The 24,468-nt window shown below is 44.5% G+C and overlaps 1 protein-coding gene across 1 annotated transcript in view; it reads right to left on the bottom strand.

The window, feature by feature from the left end:
* LOC146855449 (stabilin-2-like) overlaps positions 1–24,468 on the bottom strand; it is a 1,111,419-nt gene that overhangs the window by 388,740 nt on the left and 698,211 nt on the right. The window contains exons 38-39 of the mRNA XM_085653245.1: positions 23,254–23,449; positions 11,104–11,199 (exon numbers count right to left, since the gene is read on the bottom strand). Coding sequence (XP_085509371.1) covers positions 11,104–11,199; positions 23,254–23,449 — 292 coding nt within the window. The remainder of the gene's footprint in view (positions 1–11,103; positions 11,200–23,253; positions 23,450–24,468) is intronic.

Here is a 24,468-nt window from a genome sequence, read left to right as displayed (position 1 = left end):
GCATAATAAATTTAATTAGAAGAGAGTACCTCAAGAAAACAAAATGAAGTAATATAAAAAAATTGACATTGAAGCACATTATCAGCTACGGTTTCAGGTTTAGTGAAGACATAAGCAGCAGTACGTTGAGCCTTGAGGCATCTTAACCCTCCTGCCCCAGTCTGAGTCAGAGTTTGAGTAGTTTTCTGCCTTCAAGTAATTGCCTCATGGCCAGGACCGGTGCATCTAGATGGCTTTTGTATGAATGCCTGGCTCATGTTTCCACCCATAAATAGAGGCAGTTAGACTTTGGCATGGAACCCAATAAGCAAAAAGTTTTCACTCTGTTTGCTTGATCTGTCTCATCAGTTTTGTATTGTTAGACATTGATGATATAACTTTATTACTTTTTGCTGGCGTGCCAATTCATAATTTTTGTTCTGTACCTTGAGAAAAGTATTTTATAAATTAATTGCAACTAAATAAATGAAGTGAAGCAGAATCTGGTATCTTAAGGCTGGTACTTAGCCATTCTTGGTACTCATTAACATCACACACTGCTTATGGCCATGTAGTAATTTATTGTATACATCTTTCGGGGGGAAATTTATAGGGGGTCAGTTTTGTGTCCACTCCAATATGTAGAAAAATGTCTCTAGAAATCTCAGAATATATGATACTGTACCACTTGAATGAAATTCTGCTAGCTAACCACAATAGAACTGTGTCCGTTAATAGCCAAAATGTTTGGGGGAGGGTAAATCGTTGCTAACATATTTGTAGTGGTAATGGCCCTCTGTTCTTTCTGTCAGCAAGTGTTAAAAACTAGGTTTCTGGTAGGAAGAGGTATGCACTCTATCCAAGTAGATATCACAATTCTAGTTAGGGTAAGTGACAAACACACCTTAAATTAACCTGTGCTCACCCTCTGGTATATTTGCACAGACTAGTCAGGCTTAACTTCAAAGGCAATGTGTTAAGTATTTGTGCAACATTTCAAACAGAAAAACAGTGAACACGCCACACAAAAATAATGCACACCAAGTTAGAAAAATAGAACTTAATTTAATAAATAAAAAAGACCCAAACAACAAAAATCCAAGAAGTAGAAATTGACACATTAAGTTTTAAAGAATAAACTGTAAAATAGCGCTTAGGAGCAATAAGTGCTTAAGTGGAATATCTGGTTGCGCTGGACCGCGTCAAAGTCAAAGAGTGAGGCCAACTCTGATTGAGCGTGGGCCGGATACAGGGACCCACTTAGGCTCGCTGAACACAACTAACTTGATCCTGGTTTGAGTCAGTATCGAGAAAGATGCCGGGTGAAGCCGGAGCGATGCGTCAGTTCCAATACCATAACAGAGGGAGATGCGTCAGGTTTCTCTTTTCAAAGTTGGCTATGCGACATTCCAAGGGCAATGTGCTAGTCCCGAATAAAATGCGCCACTTCTGCTTCTGTAGCAGAGGATGTGTAGGCTCCGAGGCGACGCACCGGTTCCAAGGGCGATATGCCGGTTCCAATCCATGCAGAGAGAAGGACACACCGGTTTTGATCCACAAAAAAGGCGAAGATGCGCTGGTTCTGGTCACCCTTACGGCGAAGATGCAGCGTTCCAATGATAAAACATGGGTTGGATGAAGAAGCACCTTAGGCTGCACTTCCAAAGGTCAAGAACTGAGGTGCCACCGCTTGGCAGGGCAGACTTACAGATGGCAGAGTTCAAGTGCAGATGCAGGTAAGTGATGCAGGTCTAGTCCTTCTCACCCAGGCAGGGGAACAGCAGGCAGGAGGACAGCACAGTAAGGCAGGAGTCTAGCAAAGCAGCAGACCAGCAGAGTGGCAGTTCTTCAGCAGCAAAACAGTTGTTCTTCCTGGCAGAGTCTTCACACGTCCAGAAGTGAACTGAAGTAGTGGCGTCAGATGTCCAATACTTATAGCCAGTTGTGCCTTTGAAGTGGGGCAGCCATTTGTGTGGGGACAGGACACATCCTATTCAGATGTAAGTGTGAGGCTGTGTCCAGCTCCTCCTTCCCATTCTGTCCAGGGTGGTGCAACAGGATGTGGATGGCCCATCAAGTCACACTAAGCTCCCTTTGTGTGTGGCTGCCTAGAGGGAATGCACAAAGCCCAGCTGTCACTCACCCCAGATGTATATACTGAGCCAGGCAGCAGGCACAGAATGGCTAAAGTAAGAAAATGCCAACTTTCTAAAAGTGTTATTTTCAGAAGTGCAATTTAAAATCCGACTTTACCATAAGTTGTGATTTTAAATTGTGAGTCCAGAGACTCCGAACTTGAAAAAACTATCTCTTCACATTTGTGAATTGCACTTGAGATGTAATAAGGTAATCCCAATGTTATCCTATGGGAGAGATAGGCCTTTCAGTAGTTGAAAATTAATTTTGGAGCTTGTCACCACCAGGGCATGTAAAACTTAAAAGGACATCTTTCCTTTTAAATGCATTGCCTCCTGCCGTCTAGGTTATCTGGGGCCTACTTTAGGGTTGACTTTAATGTATAAAAAGAGAAGGTTTGGGCCTGGCAACTGGTTTATCTTGCCAGGTCGAAATAGCAGTGTAAACTGCACAGACAGTCTCTGCAATGTCATGCCTGAGTCATGGTTAGAGGGCTACTTAAGTGGGTGGCATAATGAGTGCTGCAGGCCCACTATTAGCATTTTATTTACAGGTCCTGGACACATGTAGTGCATTTTACTAGGGACTTCTAAGTAAATTAAATATACAAATCAGGGATGAACCAATAATATCATGTTTAGGGGAGGGAGCACAAGCACTAATTAGCCGTGGTATAGTACACAAAGTTCTAAAGCCAGCAAAAATGAGATCAGAAACTAGGGGGAAGGAAGGCAAAAAGTTTGGGGGTGACCTTGCAGAAAGGGCCATCTCTAACAGTAAGAATTTAACTAAAGTGGAAGATAATACAAATGAAAACTAGCTGTTGCTCTGCCACTGTCAGTAGTTTCCCCTGGGAAGAAATACATACACTGAAATATCATTCCCTAGATTAAGAACTGAGGTAAAAGGGTGAATATTGGAATTTACGCTAGTAATTATATTCCTATTGTTTGGCAATCATATTGGGCAAAGGGTAAAAGTTGTTTTTCTCAGTTGTGATGCAGATAAAAAATATCCTCCATTTTTGTCCTTAACAGTATTGTCCCAGTATAGGACTGGTGCTGTGCCTGAAAATGAGCATGCTTGCTCTACTATAATACCCAGGTCAGAAATGTGGTGGAAAAGGGCCATTGCTCTATGTAAAACATTCTTCTCCAATAACCACCAATTGTGTTATTTTTTCCGACTTTAGGTTAAACTTTCTCCAACTCCTTAATAGAAAAGGAGACAGGGTTTTTATCGTTCCTTGATTTTTATTCTGGCTTTCCTTTCTTTCTTTATAGTATTTGTAGGTGGTAAAACAATATATTATTTCCCTTTCTACGAGTCTCCTCAATTGTAATTAAATCAGGGTCTACGATATCTGTGACTAGGAGAATGGTTACCACAACTGAATTCACCAAACTGTTACCAATATCTAGCCATGCATTAAATGTAACATGTTTGCTTTTGGAGATTAGTTCAACATGTCACTTGCTTTCTGGGAGGTTACACACCGCACCTTTAATTAGAATTGTTTCTAAGCTACACACTCCTGTTGTTTGTTCAAATGTACTAACAATGTGATGCTCTGCATATTTTATATGCATTTATTTTGAGAAAGCAGAAAATCAGTTTAGGTAAAGACATCAGTAAAATATTTGAAATTGCACTTAATTAAATATGCATCTGACAATCTCTATATCACTTTCTGCTGTGTTCTGTTGTGAAGATCTAGGTGTTGTGAGACATTTGCTCTATTTTTCTCCTACTGCATCAAATGTGATCACAACTACGCTGTTTTGTGATCTCATTTGTGTGATATATGTATTAATTTACTTTGTGGAGAAGTTTGACAAATGTCTTATTAAGAATTGAAATAATAGCGTGTGCATAGACTTGCTTTAATCATGCTTTGAACCTAGGGTCTATTTTGGAGGGTTTAGGGTGTTCTCCCTAACCTTTTTGCACCACCTTACTCGCATTATCAAATTTTACACACACTCCATTGGCGCCATCTCCTGCCACATAAGAAATCCCCCCTCCCCCTTTTTTGTGTTTGCTTTTGTTGATTCTTTTTGTCGGCCTTAGGACTCTGACCACTTTCCCACTGCTAACCAATGCTAAATTACATGTGCTTCTCGCCTAAATCGAATGACATTATGATACTAGTGTACACCTGATTGGCATATTTGTTGTACTGTTAAGTCCTTTGTTAAGTGGTATACCATATACCCAGGACCTGTACTTCAAATGCTACTAGTGGGATGCTGCACTGATTATGCCACCCATAGAAGTAGCATTTTAAACCTGTCTCAGGCCTGCCACTGCAGTACCTGTGTGTGCAGTTTACTGCCACTTCGAATTAGCAAATAAAACCATTTGCCAAGCCTTAAACTCCCCTTTTATTATATATGTCATCCCTAAGGTAGGCCCTAAGCAACCCTAAAGGTAGGGTGCCATGTGAGTAAAGGGTAGGACATGTACTTGTAGTTTTGCATGTCCTAGTAGTGACAAACAGCCTATTTAATTTTTTACTACTGTGTGGCCTACCCCTCTCATATGCAAGCATTGGGAAATCCTTAATACACTTGTAAGCTGTAATTCCTGATTGAGAGGAGTAGCTTTTTCATGTTTCATATGTTTGGAATGGTAATGTTAATTCCCCCTTACAGGTGAAGTTGGATTTAACATTACTGTTTTAGAACTTTTAGAAAGTGGACATTTCTCTTTACTTACTGCTCTTTGTGCCTGACAGCCTGTCCCAATACACGTCTGTGTCACACTGTCTGCTACACTTTGTGCATTCCCTCTAGACAGCCAAAACCACAGGAAGGTGAGGCTGATCTGCATTCTGAGCACTCATCTGCATTCTGATGGGTCTTCCTGGACAGGGAGGAATGTGAGTAGCTGACACCTCTACTTTAATAGTCCTCACACAAAGCACTGATTTACCCTCACAGGTAGCCTTGCAGACAGGACTGGGTTGAAAGGGATACCTGTGCACTTCAGAGAGTTGCTTTGAAGTCACCCCATACATCAAAGGCACTTTTGGGTATAAGTACCGGGTCTCCAACCCCCTAAAGTCAGACACTTCTGGATTTTGAGCTGAACCTCTGTCAGAAGGACTGCGGTGCTACTTAAAGGACTCAACTTTCCTTCTTTTCTGACTCTGCTAAAAGATAGCTTGTCTCTGCCTTCGCTCCATGTGATCTCCAATGGTTTGCTGGTGTGCCTCCTGTTTTCTGTAGTCTCAGGGACACAAAAGACTTCCTGCAATCCTGCTGGTGCTGCTGGGCTCTGCCTTCTTTGAGTCCTACCTTTCCCTGAGGTGCCCTCTCCAAGTTCTCGGCCTTATACATCATCTTTGTTTTTACCGTTTAATCTGACTGATAACTGATAAACAACAGTTCATGTCCATGAAGGATGCTACAAATTCGCTATTGCATATTGAAAAGTTGGAACCTTTACCATTTTCTGAGGCCGAATCGAATTCGGCTGTTTGGCTTATTCATGGGTTAATCCCACTACCTTTTCCTTTGTTTAAGTTCAGTTCATGTATGAAACACTATGCCTTAGGCAGATATGAACCATTGGGTAGCGCTTTTCTCCATGAGGTTTGGTCGCTCCCATTCACATACAGGTGCCTGAGAGAGGGTAAAGAGGTTTATTTAAAAAGAAGAGGAGTGCACTTCTACAACTGATCACTCATTAGTTTGCAAGAATATACAATTGCATGGCGCGTGCAACGTTCATGCACCAAATTTAGCTTGCATTTTAAAGGGAAATCCTGTGTCAGCTATTACACCAACTTTCACATTACTAGTTAACGGTAGTTATTTGCTTTTAAATAATGAGGCGTGTTGCGGGATGCTAGCAGGGATTCTGTACATTGTAACTGTCTCACAACGTGTAGTCTGTTGTAAGAATGTGCTTTTCCCGCCCCCGCATGGGAGACTCAATATATCCATCTGGCCTTCCATACCAACCTTGAAAGCAGAGATGAGCAGAATAAGGGCTCTCGTGAAACATTTGTCCTTCACGTAGCTAACACCCGTAAAAAGGTGCATGCGCTTTTGAATACTGATGTCCCACTTCATTTCGGTGCATTGATTCACACTATATTCAATGCCTCATCAACAACGAGCTTAGCGCATTTTTTCAAAGTTGTGGGCTCCGACCTTGTGACCTCGTTCCAAACTTTATTTGGTGTGATACCGGCATTTTTTCATTCTATGTTTTGCAGCTTCTTCGGCGGGCTCTCATTAATCCTCGCCTTGAGTGCTGGTGTGCTGCTGTTGATTTGTTTGCTCCGCAATGGCTGCACAATCTGTGTCACATGACAGCCGGCACCCGGCTGCCCCAACTTCACAACCGAATGCTTGAATACTATGGAACACTACCTCTGGCCACTTTGAGTGTAGCCTATGGATTGTCCCTCCGGTTCTCATACTTTATTGTGTGCAACCTGTTTTCCATTGCCTAGATTGTTCGTTTGAATGGGCCCTGGATTTGTGCCTCTCAAACATGGCATCTCCTGCCCCGGATTATGATCGACTGATGAGTCCCTTAGTGGCTCATGAGTTGGACTGTTCTGGTATTGGGATTATGGCCTGTGCGGCTGCGGATGGAATCCTAGGAAATTGGGATATATGTGCAGCGGCCCATGACTTTGATGACACAAAGTTATCAAGAAGAACACGCAAGTTTGCCTCTGATGGTGCTAGAGGCTCCGGCTATCGAAGAACATGTATGTTCATTTACTTTATTAGATTGGATGGCTAAATCCTTTACTGATGATTACAATGACTTCCTCTTGGAGGCTGTTGCAACATACTCTGCCTATACGCTGATGGATTAACTTGCCAATTGTCCATCTTCAACACGTACTAACTCAAATATATTTACTAAGTTTTGTTCCAGAATGGGCTGTATACCGCCCCTGCTTGGTCTTTTAATTTTTTTTTAACCTCACAACTTTGAACTTGTCACTACCAATTATTTGGTTTGGCAAAATATGAACTTGGTTCTGTCTCACTAGAACTTGAACTCTGAGTTCCTACAGTTGCTTACCTATTTTGTTCGTGGTCCGATCAAGGGAGGGTGTAGTGAAGACAGGGTTCTGCCTGCACACATTGCTATGTTAGCATAAGCGTTTTAGAAGTTAAACGCCATCTTGCCACTTTGCCGCTTTTGCACACGACACCACTGCTAACTGTTATTATAAGTAAAACTGATTGCTTGCTTTTTCTTCACATGAGAACGGTCTGTTTTTCACATCCCTAGACTTGCACCGCGACCTTAGTCTGAACACTGTGTGCAGAAGCGTTCAAGGTCAAATAACAATGTATGCTGTTGAATTCAGGTTGATCGGCCACGCTCTAATATCTGAAACTCGGGTGCCTTTAATATTGCATTGCATGCATGATACTGGCACTTGGAGGAAACCTTTCCATCTACAGAGAGCGTTGCTGATCCTGTGATGGGATTCACGTAAGCTGATCTTGGAGGTATGGGGTTCCCCATTCAAACCTAGAGACCTTCCATTATTATAAAACTAGCTTCTAGTCAGGGGAGGGTGGTACACAAGGCGCTACAAGACCTGTTTCCACTATCATTATAATATGATTTCTCCCTTTGTGTTTTATGGAATTTGTAACAATGCTGATTGTTTTATTTCTAATCATTTGCCTGCTTATGTTAGCCAAAATACTGCATCTTAGAGCACGTAGTTAAAAATAAACATTTTAAACTTTTCAGTTTCTCTAATTACTGACGTTGTGGACTGATATGAGAATAAAAACAAAAGAGTTTTCTTGATTCCCACCGTTCCTGAGAGTAACCTAAGTTGCTTGTTCTGGGTTGTCTAATCATTGGTAGCTTCGCTGTAGTACGGAGAACGAATGAGACACTGATGCTAGTCGGATAGGGGTTCTGGGTACTGAGGTGAGTTTTTTGGTACACCACAATTCACTGAGGTCCTGGTTTCCTGCGCATAGTTCTGTGCATGAGCAGAATCCCTGCAACATGTTCTTCTGTGTGTGTGTGTGTTGCACAACTACTTCACACATTGCCTCTATACATATGCCAGACTGTTCAGTGCCAAGCTACTAGAGGGTGAGCACAGGCTACCTTTTACTGTGTATCTAGCTTACCCTGACTAGAGTGGCGGCTCCTGCCTGGCATGGGTGCTTACCTCAGCCAACAAGAAATCCCAGTTCTAACACTGGTGATCACCAGTGAGGATAGGACTTGTGTTTGTGCAATACCATATAGTAACTCATTGTTCACTACAACTTTTTACTTAGGCAAATCTCAACCTTTTTCAATTCTCCCTATTCTGACTTCTTTTGGTTTTTCCAAACTCTTTTTGCCTTTATTCCTCAGTTATGCCCACCCAAATGTGGGGTCTTTGGGATCCTCTGCTTCTTTGTGGCACGTTTAGACACGATAGATAGTCTTATTTAATCTTGAACTGTGAAGTTAAGTCCTCAGGTTGTCCCACAATAGTAGAGACCCCACACAAACTTGTAAGGCACAGGCACATTTGCATGCTAGGTTTGGGGCGTGGTATATGTAGCGGACTGTGCATCACACCGGTATGGTTATTGATGTTTACGCCACTCAATATTTTATTCTGTGAACAAAGGTGTGGCCCATTCAGTATCATTTTATCTTTGTCACCCACTCATTAGAGTAGGTGACAAATGTGGACCTTTTTGGTCCACCGAGTACTCCAAACCCTGTTCCATACAGATTGTTAAGTTGAGTTTCTTTAAAAATGGGAGTGCTATATTTAAGTGTACATATATTTTCTAACTTTACAGCAGTTTGCTATCTCCATTAGATTTCTGCTCTCTCTGGGTAGCTTTCCCCTTGCACCGCCTTCGCCAATTATTCTTACGCCTTGAAGAAAGTTGCCCACATCCTGGGTTGTGCCCCCAAAACAACCGTTGGCGATCAGTGGATGGGTGTATGAAGACCACAATCTTGTTGTAGAAGGACAATCTGAGTGTGACAAACTATCAACTGTAAAATTGATGCAAACGTGCACTATATGCGAATAGAGACCATTATGTATGTTGGTTTGAAGACAAAATAGTAAATAGATTTGAAGTCACATGATAATGCGAAGAACATTTTTGCAATTTATTAGTTGTGCACTATTATTTGTTGATCAATTTTGTTCATATTTTGTGGCTAGTCTACGACCCTAGGACTACATGTTTTAATTAGCTTGCATGGTGAAAGGTATGACTGGTATGAATGAAGTATGCCTGTGAGATGATTACATGTGTGAATTAATGATATTGCCTGTTGGGCTGGGTTGGTACTGCTCAGAGAGTATTTTTTTTTACTAGCATTATTAGTTCTTGCTTGTATTGTATTTGAAATAAACTTGGCAAATGTATATGTGAAATTTACTATCTATGTCCTAGAATGTGAGATATATTTAGTCATACAAGCTAATAAATAATGTTCTTAAATAGTCAATATAGTGGCACGAATTAGCAGTTTGTTGTATTCCCATTCAAATTCAGGGTAGCTTGATGGACATGGAAAGGAGCCAGGGACACCAGAATCAATTCTAGGAGAAAACTAATTGTCCAGCTTAATCAAATCCTTACAGTAGTCTAAAATTATACAAATGGACTCAATTATCAGAAAGTTACATAGAGCAGTAATAGCACAGTTAAAACACCCGCTTCCTTGGGTGAGAGTATAAAAATATATTAGGAGATTAACATATTTCTGTTTGGTTTCATGTGAATTAGAAGTTAAACAATTTCTCTGACTTCAGGGACATTCATGGTTCTATCTAAGAGGAATAGAGTGATCACAACAGGTTTATTGAGGGGTTTATTGATTCCATGAGCCTGCACAATTCATATGCAAGTTGAGCTATTGAGGTGGGTGAAATAGCAGAGGATGTATACTTCAGGCTATTAATCCCATTAATCATGGGATCTGCAATGGTGTAATGAGCTGCATTCACAAGACAGGTTTTCATCATGAATTACATTTTTCGGTACCTCACCACAAGTAGCCTGACTATGCATATCAGAGCCTTTGCACGCCTCACTTTAATGAGGATCCACAATAACTTCATTTAACTACTGAACAATGCAAACTCCCTCTCCCTAGGTCATAAATCTAGATTGAACATTCGCAATTGAGCTTGTTGTTCTTTGTATGTGATGCACACACATGTCAGGGACCTGCTTAAGCATCAGGGTGATGGTGAGTTTATAGATGCTCTAGCAGAAGTAAATGACAAGCCTTTTCCACACTCCCCTTAAAAGCATGCTATGCCTCTCTGGAAGGACAGACAGCTTGGCAGCAACACTTGCAGGTGATCATTTATAACCATATCTACTAATTCAAGATGATCAGCACAAACTTAAGAATTCAAGCATTGCTCTTATCTCTCTCACTTCAGCTCTCACGTTTCTGTAGCTTGAAGGCACCTAATTTAGTGGCACTAAATGAATGCAATCTTACTGTCCTAATATAATTTATTTCTCAATATTGTGGAAATGTTCTGCATGCTGATCTTTGGTCACTGAAGGAGTTGACACAATTACTGTGCTGCATTTCCTGAATAGAGGTCACGTCTAACTATATTTGTGGGGCTGCATGCTACACAGGCTCTGACAAATGTATGACGTTACGACGCAGTCTTCACACCGCGATATTTTTACAACGCAGTCATTACAATGCAAGTCGTTACAACGACTTGCGCTAGAGGCGCTGGACTCAGGAATAGTATGATTTACTATTCCAACTCCAGCCTACGTAACAGTAGGGAAGGTGTTGGAATAGTAAATCATACTATTCCTTAGTGTATAGCACCATCCAGTGCAAATCGTTGTAATGACTTGCGTTGTAATGGCCACGTTGAAGGTATCTTGGTGTAAAGACCGAGTTGTAATGGATGTCTCTCGGCTCTGACAGGTCTTGGGAATTCTTCAAAATGTTACAGAGATAGTTTCATGAATAAAACCTTACCAATGTCACAGTGGATTCCCCGCCAGCCAACATTACACTCACAGGAGCCATCCCCGTCTATCCCTTCACTGCATTTTCCATGGACACAAATGCATTCTGAAAGACAGAACATGTTTTTGTTATTAGTTATAACGTTTAATGACTGCTCACTTGAATGGAGTATGTACATGCACATTGCTTTTAATAAAATAAAAATAGCATCAAACATTTTTAACACTTCTACTTTCATTACGTCGAAATTGAAATGAATTCCATTGAAATAAATTAAGTGTACCTTTGGTGTGGAAAGCAACATTTCGTATTTTTTGTACAGATATGCCTACATTGTCTGTAACTTTCATCGACACACTAGAAACCAACCATATTTTAAAAAGAAATGCAATTATGTGAGTGAACTCAATACCATTAATCCATATCCCTTAAAATGTAAACAACCAAGCCTTTATCCCTATGCCCCAAACCTTACAATCTCAACCCTAAACCTCTAACCCCGTAACTGCATATTTTAAATCCTATATAGCCAAACTCCTATAACCTTAATCTTCAACACCTGACCTCTTAATCTCTAATACCAACACTCCAAATGTGAAACCTTTAACTCTCTACTACAAACTATTATCCTTGTACCCTAAACCCTACGCCTCTAAACCCATAACTTTAACCCTTATAGTACCCCTTAACATCTACATCGTAACCCCTTAAACCAAACCCCCTTACCTCCAACTCTTAATCCTATATCCCAAATACTTAACCCTATATCCTAAATGCTTGACCCCCCACTCCAGTCCCTGAAAATGTTATTTACATGTGGAATATAGATTTTTACTGATGGAAGGCATTTAGGGGTCAGTGTACCAAAAACAGGAAATCCCTGAATCTAGATAACAGTTCCAAAGGCAGGGAAATTACAATAATTTACAGACACAACCCCTGGGCAACCTATTCAAAATTAACAATACAATATAAAGTTCAGAGGAACATGTGAAAGAATATGCATGCTTTATTAATTCGTAAGAATTAGTTAAAAGGTCGAATGTAATCTTGTTCTAATCAGTGGGGTATACAAATGTAAGCAAAAATAACATCATATCTCATAACAAACAACTGATACAAAAAATGGTAATACTAATTAAAATAACAGGTTACAAAAAACACATGATAACAAAATGAAAACCAATAAGTGGCCAGACAAATAACATACTAAACCTGTAAAAACATTGAATATCGTAGCTGCAAACACCTGCTTGCCCCTCGCTACCGCTGGCACTAGGAGGTGGCAAAATCAGTGCCTGGAAACACAGGAGCAGCTCATTCTAATGGATGTCATTTGGAGCTCCACTTTCCGGGTTTTCTGTCAAATCTTTTATTACCTGATTAGTGAATATTAATATTCACTATTTGGGTTAAAAAAATGGAGTCTAATGAGAGGGAATATGATTATATCTGACAACCATGGTATGAAGAAAATGCTTTTTAATGTATGTTTTATGCATGCTTGCAGATGAGTGTGTCTATCTGAGAAAGAGTGTGTGAATGGTGTGTGATGTCCCTTCCGCTACCCCTGGCATTTTGATGAATTGACACCCATGTTTGTACTCTTCCTACTTAAATATATTTTTGGGAATCAAACATTTGGGAAGTGTTCTATTTTCTAAGCACATCTTTTTCGAACTAATAATTGAGAAATGTTATTTTTAGAAACATTGCTTTCCAAGCTGTGAACCAATACCAATCTGTATGCATAATTGAGCTGATTGAGTTTTACGTATGCATTGTTTCCCTCTGGTGGGTGAAAAGGAGCAACATGCTGGTGTGTGAAAAGTTATAATTGCAACACCTTTTACAAAAAGGAATGTCGGAGCACTCCATGTTATTGTGTCAGGTGAAATGTTTACTGTTATATCGTCATAATTGTTTTACTAGATAACTACATCTGTATGCTATAACTGGCAGTGTTAGAAAGTCACCTTTTTGGCCTGTTCACCCCCATTTTTTTGTGCTGACTGACTCTGGTGATCCAGAGAAATAAAGATTCCCAAATATTTGAACCCCAGTGTAGCAATCTGGATAGGGCAATGCCGTGGCATGAGGGGGGCCTCGCCCGAGAGGACGTAAACACATGACTTGGCCCAGTTGATAACCAGGCCAGAGTTGCGACCAAAGGAACTCAATACGTCCACCAATACAATTAGCGACTGTCGGGGAGAGGTCAGATACAGAAGGATGTCATCCGCATAAAGGGAGACACGGTCTTCAAACTCCGGCGTCCATCTAATGCCCCGCAACGACGGCTCCCAGCGCAACCAGGCGGCGAGAGGCTCCAAAGAAAGTGCAAAGAGAAGGGGTGATAACGGACATCCCTGCCTCGTACCTCTCCCCAGTGCGAAGGGAGCCGACACCCTACCATTCACCACAACCTGAGCCAATGGGTCAGCATATAGTAATTTTACCCAACCAATAAACTCAGGGCCGAACCCGAATTTCGCCAACACGGCCCAAATATACGGCCACTCCAAAGTGTCGAACGCCATAGTAGCATCTAAAGATGCCAAGATGGCCGGCTCACGTATAAACTCCGCTCTAGCAAGCACGCCGTGCAACCGCCTCAAATTCAGGGCGGTATTCCGATGGGGTATGAAACCGGACTGATCCTGATGAATCAAGTCGCCCACGACTCGAACCAGCCGATTAGCCAATACCTTAGCCAGAATTTTGGGTTCTGCGTTCAACAGCGAAATAGGCCTATAGGAGGCGCAGTGATCTCGCGGCTTCCCCTCTTTGTGTATTACAACTATGTTGGCGAGACGTTGGTCAGGGGGGAGGAAGCCCGCCGCACGTGCCGCGAAAAACATGTCCCGAAGATACGGCGCTATCTTATCGGGACGCAACTTATATAGTTCAATGGGAAGACCATTAGGACCCACAGCCTTACCAGATGCGATCGAGCGAGTGGCCAGAGCGATCTCATCTGACGACAACTTCGTCTCCATCAACATTGCATCAGCCTCCGATAGGGTTGGCAATGCAATGTCTCTAAGCAACAGATGAGAATCCTCCTCCGAACGCACAGAAACCGGAGAGTATACCCCGCGGAAATAATCCGCGAAGCAGTCAACGATCTCCACAGGGTCAGTCACACGCTCTCCGTCCATTCTCTCCACCACGGGCACCACCCTGCTCGCTCTCTCCTTCTTATCCAACCAGGCAATCAACTTTCCGGCCTTATCCCCCACATCATACAGTCATCCTTGCTGCTCTCTACTCATCCCTTTAGCGGCTTCCGTGACTAGCGCTCTATAATCCGATTGTTTGAGGCTGAGAACGTGCAATTTCTCATCAGTAACTCCCCGCTCCAAGTCCTCCTCCATTTCAGCTATTTCAGTTTCCAGGCGAACCACCTCTGCTCTCTCGCACCTCTTAGCATGGAAGATAAGGGACAAGGCCTGCCCCCTGATCACCACTTTATAAGCCTCCCATAGGGAGACGGCCGACGACACCGACCCCACATTATCATTGAAGTAGTGATCAGTGGACTTGACCAATTCCGCGCGGATCTTAGGGTTACGTAGATACCAGGGGTTAATGGGTGCTACTCTCCCCTCTGCCCCAGGGACAACCTTCAGTTGCAACCATATGGGGGAATGGTCAGAGATACCTCGGGCTAAATGACGCACCTCCCCAATCATCCCAGCTTGGATCGCCAGCATAAGCATGTAACCAAGTCTCGAGAGACTCCCATGGGCCCCCGAGTGAAAGGTGTATTGCGCCTGTCCCGGGTGCATCAATCTCCAGCAATCTACAAGTCCCAAGGTGTCCAAAAAGCCACCCAACCAGGCCTGAGCCCTAGGGAGATCCCTGGGGGGGCAGCGGTCCTCCAACCCGGAGACAACAGCATTAAAATCGCCCCCCAACACCAGAACGCCCCAGGGAGTCCCAGGACCAGACTCCCCAAATCAGCAAATGTAGCCGTCTGTAACCCCGGAGGCACATAAACAGCAACGAGCGAAACAGTCCTACCCTCCCATCTCCCCACCAGTGCCACATAGCGCCCCCTATCATCGTGAAGCACCTCGTCCACCTCCAATGGGAGAGAGGCCCTAACCAAAATGCCCACTCCCCTAGAGCCAGAAGTGAAACCAGAGTGAGCGGCAAGGCGATAGCCCCTCCTATTTAGGGCATGGAAGGAGTTCCCAATCAAATGTGTCTCCTGCAGGAAAACAATGTCGGGCGAAATCCGTTTCAAAAACTGCAACACCACCCCGCGCTTGATCCTGTCCCCCAATCCATTCACATTCCACGAAAGGATTCTCAATCCCCTACCCCCCACCCCACTCCCGTGCATGATACCCACATCCCGGAAAGCACAACCAGTACAAGTCAGCAGAGAACTTCACATTGCCTTGCGAAACAAACAAACAGTCCCCAACAACCCCCCTCCCCCACAAACCCCAAACCACAACTCCCCCCTCCCTGCACCCCTGCTTGAGCCCGAACAGCCCCCCCAACTCGCAGTGTGCCTGTCGCCCTAACATATACCATGAAAAAAAAAACCCAGAAGGAGGAAAGGGCCCCAATAAGCTCCCCACAACCTCCAGGCATTTGAAGGGCATATTGTGTCAAACTAGGGTCCAGTTGAGCCAAGGTACAAAACGTCACCAGTCTAGTCCATCACCAGGAACCAAGTTCTAGTCTTGCTCCACCAAATCCTCTCCGCTCTCCGCCATCCGAGTGTCTCGATCCTGTCCCTGAGGCAGGGCATCCAACCAGTCTCCAACCGCCTCCGGCCGGTCGAAGAAGTGCGAGCGACCCTGGAACTCAACCCGCAGCCTAGCCGGGAATAGCATTGCGTATTTCAGCTCCATGTCCCTCAAGCGCCGTTTGACGACCAAGAATCCCAGCCGTTGTTTTTGGACCGCTTGCGTGAAGTCCGGGTAAAAGCTGACATTAGAGTTCTCAAACTTCAGCGGCCCGGCCACCCTCGACGCCTGAAGGATAGCATCCCTATCCCGAAAATTAAAGAGTCGGGCGATTATAGGCCGTGGGGGAGCACCCACTTTGGGCGCACCACCCGGAATCCTGTGGGCCCGCTCCACCGCAAAGAACTTGCCCAGGCCCTTGGGCGCGAGACGGTTGATCACCAGATCCTCCACAAAAAGATCAGCAGCAGATTCCTCCGATCGTTCCGGCACTCCAATGATACGAACATTGTTCCGTCTAGCCCTGCTTTCGGAGTCCTCAAGTCGACGGTCCGTCAGGTCACTGGCTAGTCGCAACCTATGGACCTCCGTCTGCAGGGCGGCCACATCCACAGTTAGGCTCGACGCCGCTTGAGTCAAGGAGTCGACCCGCTCGCTAGTTTTGGACAGGTCTGCCCTGACCAAATTCACATCGATCAGGACCGCGTCCAATTTATGAGCCAGGGTATCAAACTGCTGACCCACAGCGGCCTTCATCTCCTCAATGGCGCCCATGACGTCCAGCAAAGTCAATTCTGACGATGGGCCTGAGACCTCTTTGGACCTCTCAGGCGATTTATGCGAGCCACTAGGGGATCCCTTCGTCTGCGCATACCGATCCATGTTATTGACCTGCGTATAGGCACCCCTCCGGGTTGACTTGGGTTTCGACTTGTCTCCTTCCAGTCTCGCCGCCATCGTCCGGAGGCCACCAGGGTTGGCACCCACCGACACCAGGAAAAAGGGGACCAGGTAGCTAGTTCAATTGGACACCGCTGTCGCTGACAGTGAGCCCACGTATAGTCCGAGAGGCAGGCCAGACACTCCGCCGTCCGCGCCCCTCTGAAACACCAAAGTCCCTCAGCCGATATCAGAAAACAAGCTTGAAAACGAAAGTGAAAGTGCGGGGTCCGTGGCAGGTCAAGCCCAGCCTGCCGCTGTTGTTCACTTCGTACCCGGGCACCTCACCAACTCGAGATCGGGACCAAGGCAAGAGTAGGCCGCAAACTTCGGAGTGCAACCATTCCGGTTCCCGGCGTCCGATCTGAATTTGGAAAACGGGTGGCACCTCAGCGCAAGTTCATCAGCAAAAGCCCGTCAAATAAATCAGGATTAAGTCAGGATAGACGTGGGAGGTTGCGCAGGCCCTCGAGAGCCGTAAGCCTACGCGGCCATCTTGGTTGCGCGCTAGGCTCCTCCTCTCCTATAATGATACTTGAATTTGAAATAAACCTTTATTGTTTGAACTTTGAATCTTGTCTAGGTTTTCTTTACCCGCCTATAGGACCCTCGTCCTTTGGGACTCGGAAAGCCTCATCCATCCATTTGTCTCTCTGGTAATAGTGCAAAGCCCCACACATGGCTCCACCAGACTCCACTGCTCATACACGGGGAGGTTGGAAGTATCAAGATTGTCACCTCCTATCTCTGGTACAGCCCCATCACTTACCCCATCAGATATAGGGCTCCACAGCCGCTGGAAGCCCCTGTGGTAAAAGATGAAGATAGAAAAATGGGGATAAGCATGAGCTTCAACTAATTGAAGCCATTTAAGGCTCTGGCTGGCCATGCCAACCAATGTCCCATGCCATTTTTATGCTGTCCTCCTGAGCAAAGGTGTTTAACTGGTATTGTCTTAAGTGATACCTAATCCCTGCTATTGTTCCTTCCTCGTATCTAAGGAATTTCCTGACAATATAACGCGCTTGGTTTCAAATTAAAAAACCCTTAAGATTTGCCATAACTAATGTATGGTACACTTGTACATGCCATGAAATTGTGTTATATTCTAAGCTAAAAACCTTTAGGTTTTTGTTATTTTCTCTTTGGGGCAGAGCAATTATGGTTAATGTTCTTTGGCTTAGCATCAACATTGCCAGTCTTCTTCTGGGGAGGGTTGGTGGGAATAATGAAGTGATATACTTTCAGGGTAATACATTGGACAGCATGAAGACTAGACTAGAATATAATTAACATCTGCAGGGGCTTCTAGAAAACTTAACACACCTTGATATGACTTTCCAATGGGATATGTGCCACATGTTATGTCATATTTGACATTTAGGACACACATTGTTGGAAGAAGAGATTCATCCCATGTGGAATCTGGATGCAACAAAGGTTAATTAAGTGGCTCCAGTAAACAAATAGGATAGAGGAACTTTTCTGGGTTTTGGGTCATGTTGAGCACTTTACTCAGTCGGATATGTCAAGTCACACACTAGAAACAATGTATTAAGGACAACTCCAAAGCTGTGAAGTCACCAAAGATTAAGGTTTGCCTTAGCTGAATTAGCTGCTACATACCAAAGGGTAACTCTCACAAGTGAATGATCATATGAAGGGGACAGTGGCAGTCTAATGAGAGTAAACAACCAGGGACTGGAGATTTCAGGAGACGGGCGACTGCGGAAGGAAGCCAATAACCAGTGGAAAAACACAAATGAGCCAGCATGTTAAATCTATAGAATCACACTAAATTGTGAGTCAGATGGGCTTCAAAGAGTCCTTTGGATACCTAGACATACAAAAGAGTGCTGCTAGAATGTAGGTTTCTCCCAGCAGATGAGAGCTGCCTGGAACATAAGAGTTTCAAGAGAATTCTCAGAGTCCCTGAAAATAGTGAGTTGCTATGCATCACGTAATTAACATGTAAAAAATGTTGTGAATTGAGTTTGATAGAATTTAGAGTACAATGCAGCCACCCAATCTCAAACTAAGTTACATAATTGAGATAGTATCAATAAGACACGCCTTGTTATTTTTTGGTGGACGGCTGTGTTTGGTATGGCTACACGCCTCCCACAGAGGACATCAGTGCACGATGGGATGCCTGGGCCCTCTGCCTGTGAAGCAGATATCACCAAGCAACTTACAAAAGGCACCAGAGGTTGCAGACGTGTGGCCGTGGGGAGCACTAGAATCCTGTGTCTACCCAACTACTCCCCTGGAATAGGTCAAAAAGAGGCAAGGGATGAACATAGGGCTGAGTAGGTATGAGAGTTAGAGGCAGACAATGCACCAGAAAAAGAATGGAATGTGGCACTTTGTTGACAATAATGCTGAGCTTTAGCATACGTTTTGGAAAAAGATCCTCGACATGAGGGATTTACCCGAGAATGGTGTGGAGTACATATCATCGGATGGTGGTCAATGTGATGAGACTTTGGGCTGTTGTGATATGAGAGCCACAAACATTTTCAAAGTTCCTCATGAGTGCAGGACAATTGCTTGGGGCTAAGTGCAGGTTTGTTGTTGCTTACCCATTGTGCACACTGAGGCACCCTAAAAGAAGTAGTCCTTATGGAGAGTGTCACAGAAGTTACAAGTGTTTTCTGGGGTTCAGCCTACAATATTAGGTCTGATCACAAATGGATTGTTAACTGGTTGACAACGCTGGGGGCACAAATGCAAAAAGAACAATTGATGGACAGAATGCATAACAATGTCATACATTCACCCCAGTAAAGAGATCGTGCTTAAATCCATCCTTTTTTTTGGATCCCCATGCCATTCCAGTTTGAACCCAGCCATATGCAAATCAGTCTAGAGAACCTGGGCCTAATGGGAACAGTCCAGCCCGAACTGCCAGGCCAGGTACTCCCTGGACTGGAAACAAGCATCCTAGGACAGGTTTCGGAGTTTCACCCCATATCAGCCAGGACAGCTTGACTCCAGTGGCATGGAGAGCACGGGACCCACGACTGGGCATACCCGTCCCACTCTGGGGGTGAATGTTTTGATTTGTGCTGCATTCCGTCCATCAGATGGGTGTTGTTAGAAATGGGGGTCTCTAGTTGGCAATGGTATACACCTTTGTCCAAATAGGGACCCTTGCTTCTAGTCAGGGAAAGGGGGATACACTCCTGAACAACCCCTGCTCACCCCATTGGTAGCTGGGCATGAGCAGACAGGCTTATCTCAGAGGCAGTGTGTAAAGCATTTGTGAACACATACAGTAATACAGTGAAAACATTACAAATAGATACCACACCAGTTTAGAAAAATAAGTTATCTTTACTAGACTTAACACAAGACCAAACAACAAAAATCCACAATACTGTGATAAAAAAAATTACTTTAAAATGGAAGAAATAGCTTAGTTCAATGTAGATGGTAAATGCGACACTTTACTCTCAAAGTGCCTTGGATGCGTCACGAAATACAAACAAAGGGGTCGCAGGGAAGGTGATGCGTCGGTTCCTTGCTTCGGGGTAGGTGATGCATCAGTTCCTTACCGGAGAGGTGGCGATGCGTCGGTTTCTTACTGTGATCCGGTGCGATGCGACAAGATGGCGCCTTGATGCGACGATCCGGTGCGATGCGACAAAATGCTGTCTTTGATTTGATGCGACAACGGGGATGCGATGCGTGCAAGCCCGACCGCCGTGTGGTGAAATCCATGATCTTTGGAGCCGCGACAGGCCCTGCGACACGCTTCTCCGGTGATGCAACACGTTTCCTCAGCGATGTGACGGTGATAAGCTGCGGTGACGACAAGCTTCTTCGGCGATGCTACGGCAACTGCTGCTGCGGCGACACACTTCTCCTCATTGCGTCGCGCTTCCAGCGACACGCAGTCTCTCAGAGGGCCCAAACAACAGCAGGCACCTCACTGCAGGTCAGAATTCCCAGCAAGGAAATTCAGGGGAAGCTGGTGGTGAAGTCTTTGTGTCCCTGAGACTTCAGACAGGAGGCAAGCTCAGTTCAAGCCTTTGGAGATCTTCCTCAAGATGACAAAGCAAACAGCAAAGTCCTTTTCTCCTTTCCTTGGCAACAAGTGACCACTGCGGGCCAACCGCAGACAGCAAACAGCACAGGGGCAGTAATGCTCCTTCAGCTTCTCTGGTTTCTTCTCCTTGGCAAAGGTTCCTCTTGATTTCCCAAAAGTGATCTAAAGTTCTGGGGTCTGGGTCCCCCTTTTTATACACATAAATGATTTGTCTCTGAAGGCAGAGAGTGTCTGTACCTAGTCCAAACCAGTTCTGGATGCATTCTGGCAGTCCACAACTTCTTCCTTTGTCAGTGTGGGCCAGGTTCATCAGACGCACCACAGGAGGTGGAGCCAGCATTGTGGAAGGCAGGCACAGCCCTATTCAGGCCACGGTGCTACTCCGCCCACCACTCCCAATGCAGATAGGTCTATTCAGCCTAGTGCTGACTCACCCTGTCTCCTGGAGCCACCCCAGCCCCTGTCACTCACAAACCAGACATGCAGTACACGACCTAGCAGAGGCAGGCTGGATGGTTAGGCAAGAAAATACCTACTTCTAAAAGTGGTATTTTCAAACAAAGAATGTTAAAACCAACTTCACTAAAAGATGTATTTTATCATTCTGAGTTCAGGCATACTAAATCCGTTTTTCTACCATGTTCCCTGGGTCAGTTAGGATTATAAGATCTTATAATCAAGCTGCCCATTCTGGCCCGTGGAGACAGGGAGCCTTGCAATAGTGAAAAACGAAAATGGCTGTAATTCACTATCAGGACATGCCACACACATCAGGGCATGTCCTACCTATCACGTACAATGCACCCTGCCCTAGAGCCTATCTTAGGGCTGGCTAACATGTAGAAAAGGGAAGGTTTAGGGACTGGCTAGTGGGTGCACTTGCCAAGTCGACATGGCAGCCCCAAGCTGCCCACAGCCTCTGCAATGGCAGGCCTGAGCCACATTTTACAAGCTGCTTCTGTGAGTGGCACAATCAGTGCTGCAAGCCCACCAGCAGCATTTGATTTACAGGCCCTGGGCACACATGGTGCACTGTACTAGGGTCTGACAACTAAATCAAATGAGCCAATCATGGAGTCACTAATCCAATACAACACTTTACAATAGAGAGCATATGCACTTTAGCAGTGAAAAAGTGCCCAGAGTCATAAAACCACCAACAATAAGTCGGAAAAAATACAGGAGGAAGGGAAAAAGTTCAGGGATGACCCTGCAAAAAGGGCCAAGTCCAACAAGTGTCTTTTGCTTTCTCACCCTATGTGCCCCGTGTATGCCCAGACGTGGGTCCCGGGCTCACTATGCCACTAGATTCAAGCTGTCCTGGCTGATGAGGGGTGAAACCCCGAAACCAGTCCTAGGATGCTTGTCTCCGGTCCAGGGAGGACCTGGCTTGGCAGTTGGGGTTGGACTGCTCCCATGAGACACTGGGTCAAGACTGATTTGCATACGGCCAGGTCTGAACTGGGGTGGCATGATGAGCAAAAGAATGATGGAGTTACCCCAGATCTCTTGACTGGGGTTGAATGTTTTGATTTGTTCTGCATTCCGTCCATCAATAGTGTGTCTTTTGCTTGAAAGCTGGGGACTCGTCAAGCCAGACCCCGCATTGCCAAGTAGCTGGTGGAGTTCATCCTCTCTGTAATTTATGCAGTGGCAAAGAAGACTGGGGTTATTTATTTCTACCACCAAAACGTTATGTTGATTCTGACGATGTTTGATTAACCTGATTAACACTGACGAAGCTAAGAATCCACGTTGAATACTAACAGACGCCCCGGACAGACAAGGAAGACCAATGTAAAATTTCCAACTGCCATTTGAGCATTAAAGATGCATCAGTCCCCCAGCATTGAATTACATCACAGACCCCTGAGCAGACACAGATCTCACCTGTCAATTTCAAGAGTTACACCCAGCAATACCGCCATGTCTTTTTAAGACTTCTCAGTGATCCCACTCCCTCTGAATGCTGCTTCTCTATAAAAAAGTGACGTCAAACTTACAAACTGGAATCAGAGTGATTGGACAAGTGGATGTATGTTTCCATTGTGAAAATGCTTATTATCAACCGTACATTAGTACTCACATTGTAGGTGGTAAATCCAAAAAAAGGATAAAATGTGAAAGTTCCAAGAAAACTGACTTTGATCTCCCTACTTCCCCCACTTGTGCCCAAAGAGTGGATGTAGACCAAGAGGCCTAATTTCCTCCCTTACTAAGTCACCGGTGGCCCCAAGTTGTGGGGGTGGTTCCTTGCGCCCCCTCCCCTCTTCCTGGTCCTGCTTCCGCAGTGCGCCCCGCCTAGACCATCTGCGTCTACGTTATTTCCTGTTTGTTGACATGCCTCATGTTCCAATGTCAATTCGAAGGAAAATGCATTGATGATAACCATATACGCTTGCATAGATCAACACCAACTAGCACAATGTTTTCTTGGTACAGTGTTAGATGAGACCCACACACCTTGATTGCACCCAGGTCCATATTTGCCTTTGACACAAGTCTCACAAGCTGTTCCATTGAACCCCTCCTCACACTGGCACTCTCCTGTGCCGTTAATGTTGTCCAAGCACACACCATTTCCAAAGCAGGGAGAATCCAGCTTCCCGGGACAGGATAAGCACTGTTGGCCAAAGAAACCAGCGCAGCAGTCTCTGGTCTGTAAAAAAAGAAAAAATGAAAATGTATATTTCAACTGCGCCCCAGAATGAACAAGGTGCAATATTTTTCACATCATGTCCTTTTGACATAATGCATGAAAATAAACTGCAGGGATGAACTGGTGCAAGCAAAGGGATTAGCGAGTAACACAAGACGATCAGGGCAAGGGCAAGAAATGATATTAATTTACTGCATTAGGAGACATCAGCTGACAAACTGGAACATGGACATTGATAGGAGCATCACTCCATCAAACTCTGCGTTTCCTTCTTTAAAATCTTGCATGGTCGGAAAAAACTACATATTTAGCTCTGTGTGGAGCAGAAGGCCCAAAGTATATGTGGTCGGACTAAAGGTAATTCACCGATTGTGGTTTGGAGTTAAAGCCACTTGAGGCAAAGTTCCAACATTTGACTGCAGACAGATGTGACTAAACACCCAATGACCAGTCCTATATGGATCTTGAGATGCAATCCCCTACCATGGGGAGCCGCGCAATCCTAAGGGCAGCACTCATTAAAAAACTTTCAGAGTATAGCCTCATAAGAAGTTTGTGCTAAATTGAGGTAGCATTATTCATCTGCATTGAAAAAGGTGTTCTTCTGACATGTACTTTTGGGATAAACAGATGATGCTGAACACGTACAGAGATGTTTTATATTACTTTCAGTTTCTGCTAAGTAGTCCATGTATATGACGACTAAGCTACATATTTTATCGCTGAGGCCCCAAAGCCTGAGCCACACATTTTTTATTTCTGTCGATTTGGGGTAGAAAACCTATAGGCACAGGGACACTAGTCAGGAAAATACACCTGAAGAGTTGGGAGGTAGAAGGGGAGACAAGGAGATCCGAGACAGAGGACAGGACAGACGAAGCCGCCACCTGCAAAGAAACCTCTGGAGTCTAACCCAGGTCTTCTGACTATCACAGACTATGCCAAACTCTGAAAATGAGTCTGCTTTTAGGGTTCAGCGAGATTTCTTTCCCCCCCTCATCTAATTATTGCAAGCTCAC

The sequence above is a fragment of the Triturus cristatus genome, chromosome 4_1, assembly GCF_964204655.1.
Source record: "Triturus cristatus chromosome 4_1, aTriCri1.1, whole genome shotgun sequence".
NCBI classification, from domain to species: Eukaryota; Metazoa; Chordata; class Amphibia; order Caudata; family Salamandridae; genus Triturus; species Triturus cristatus.
The sequence above is the reverse complement of the archived record's forward strand: the minus strand, read 5'-3'. Positions and strand labels throughout refer to the sequence as shown.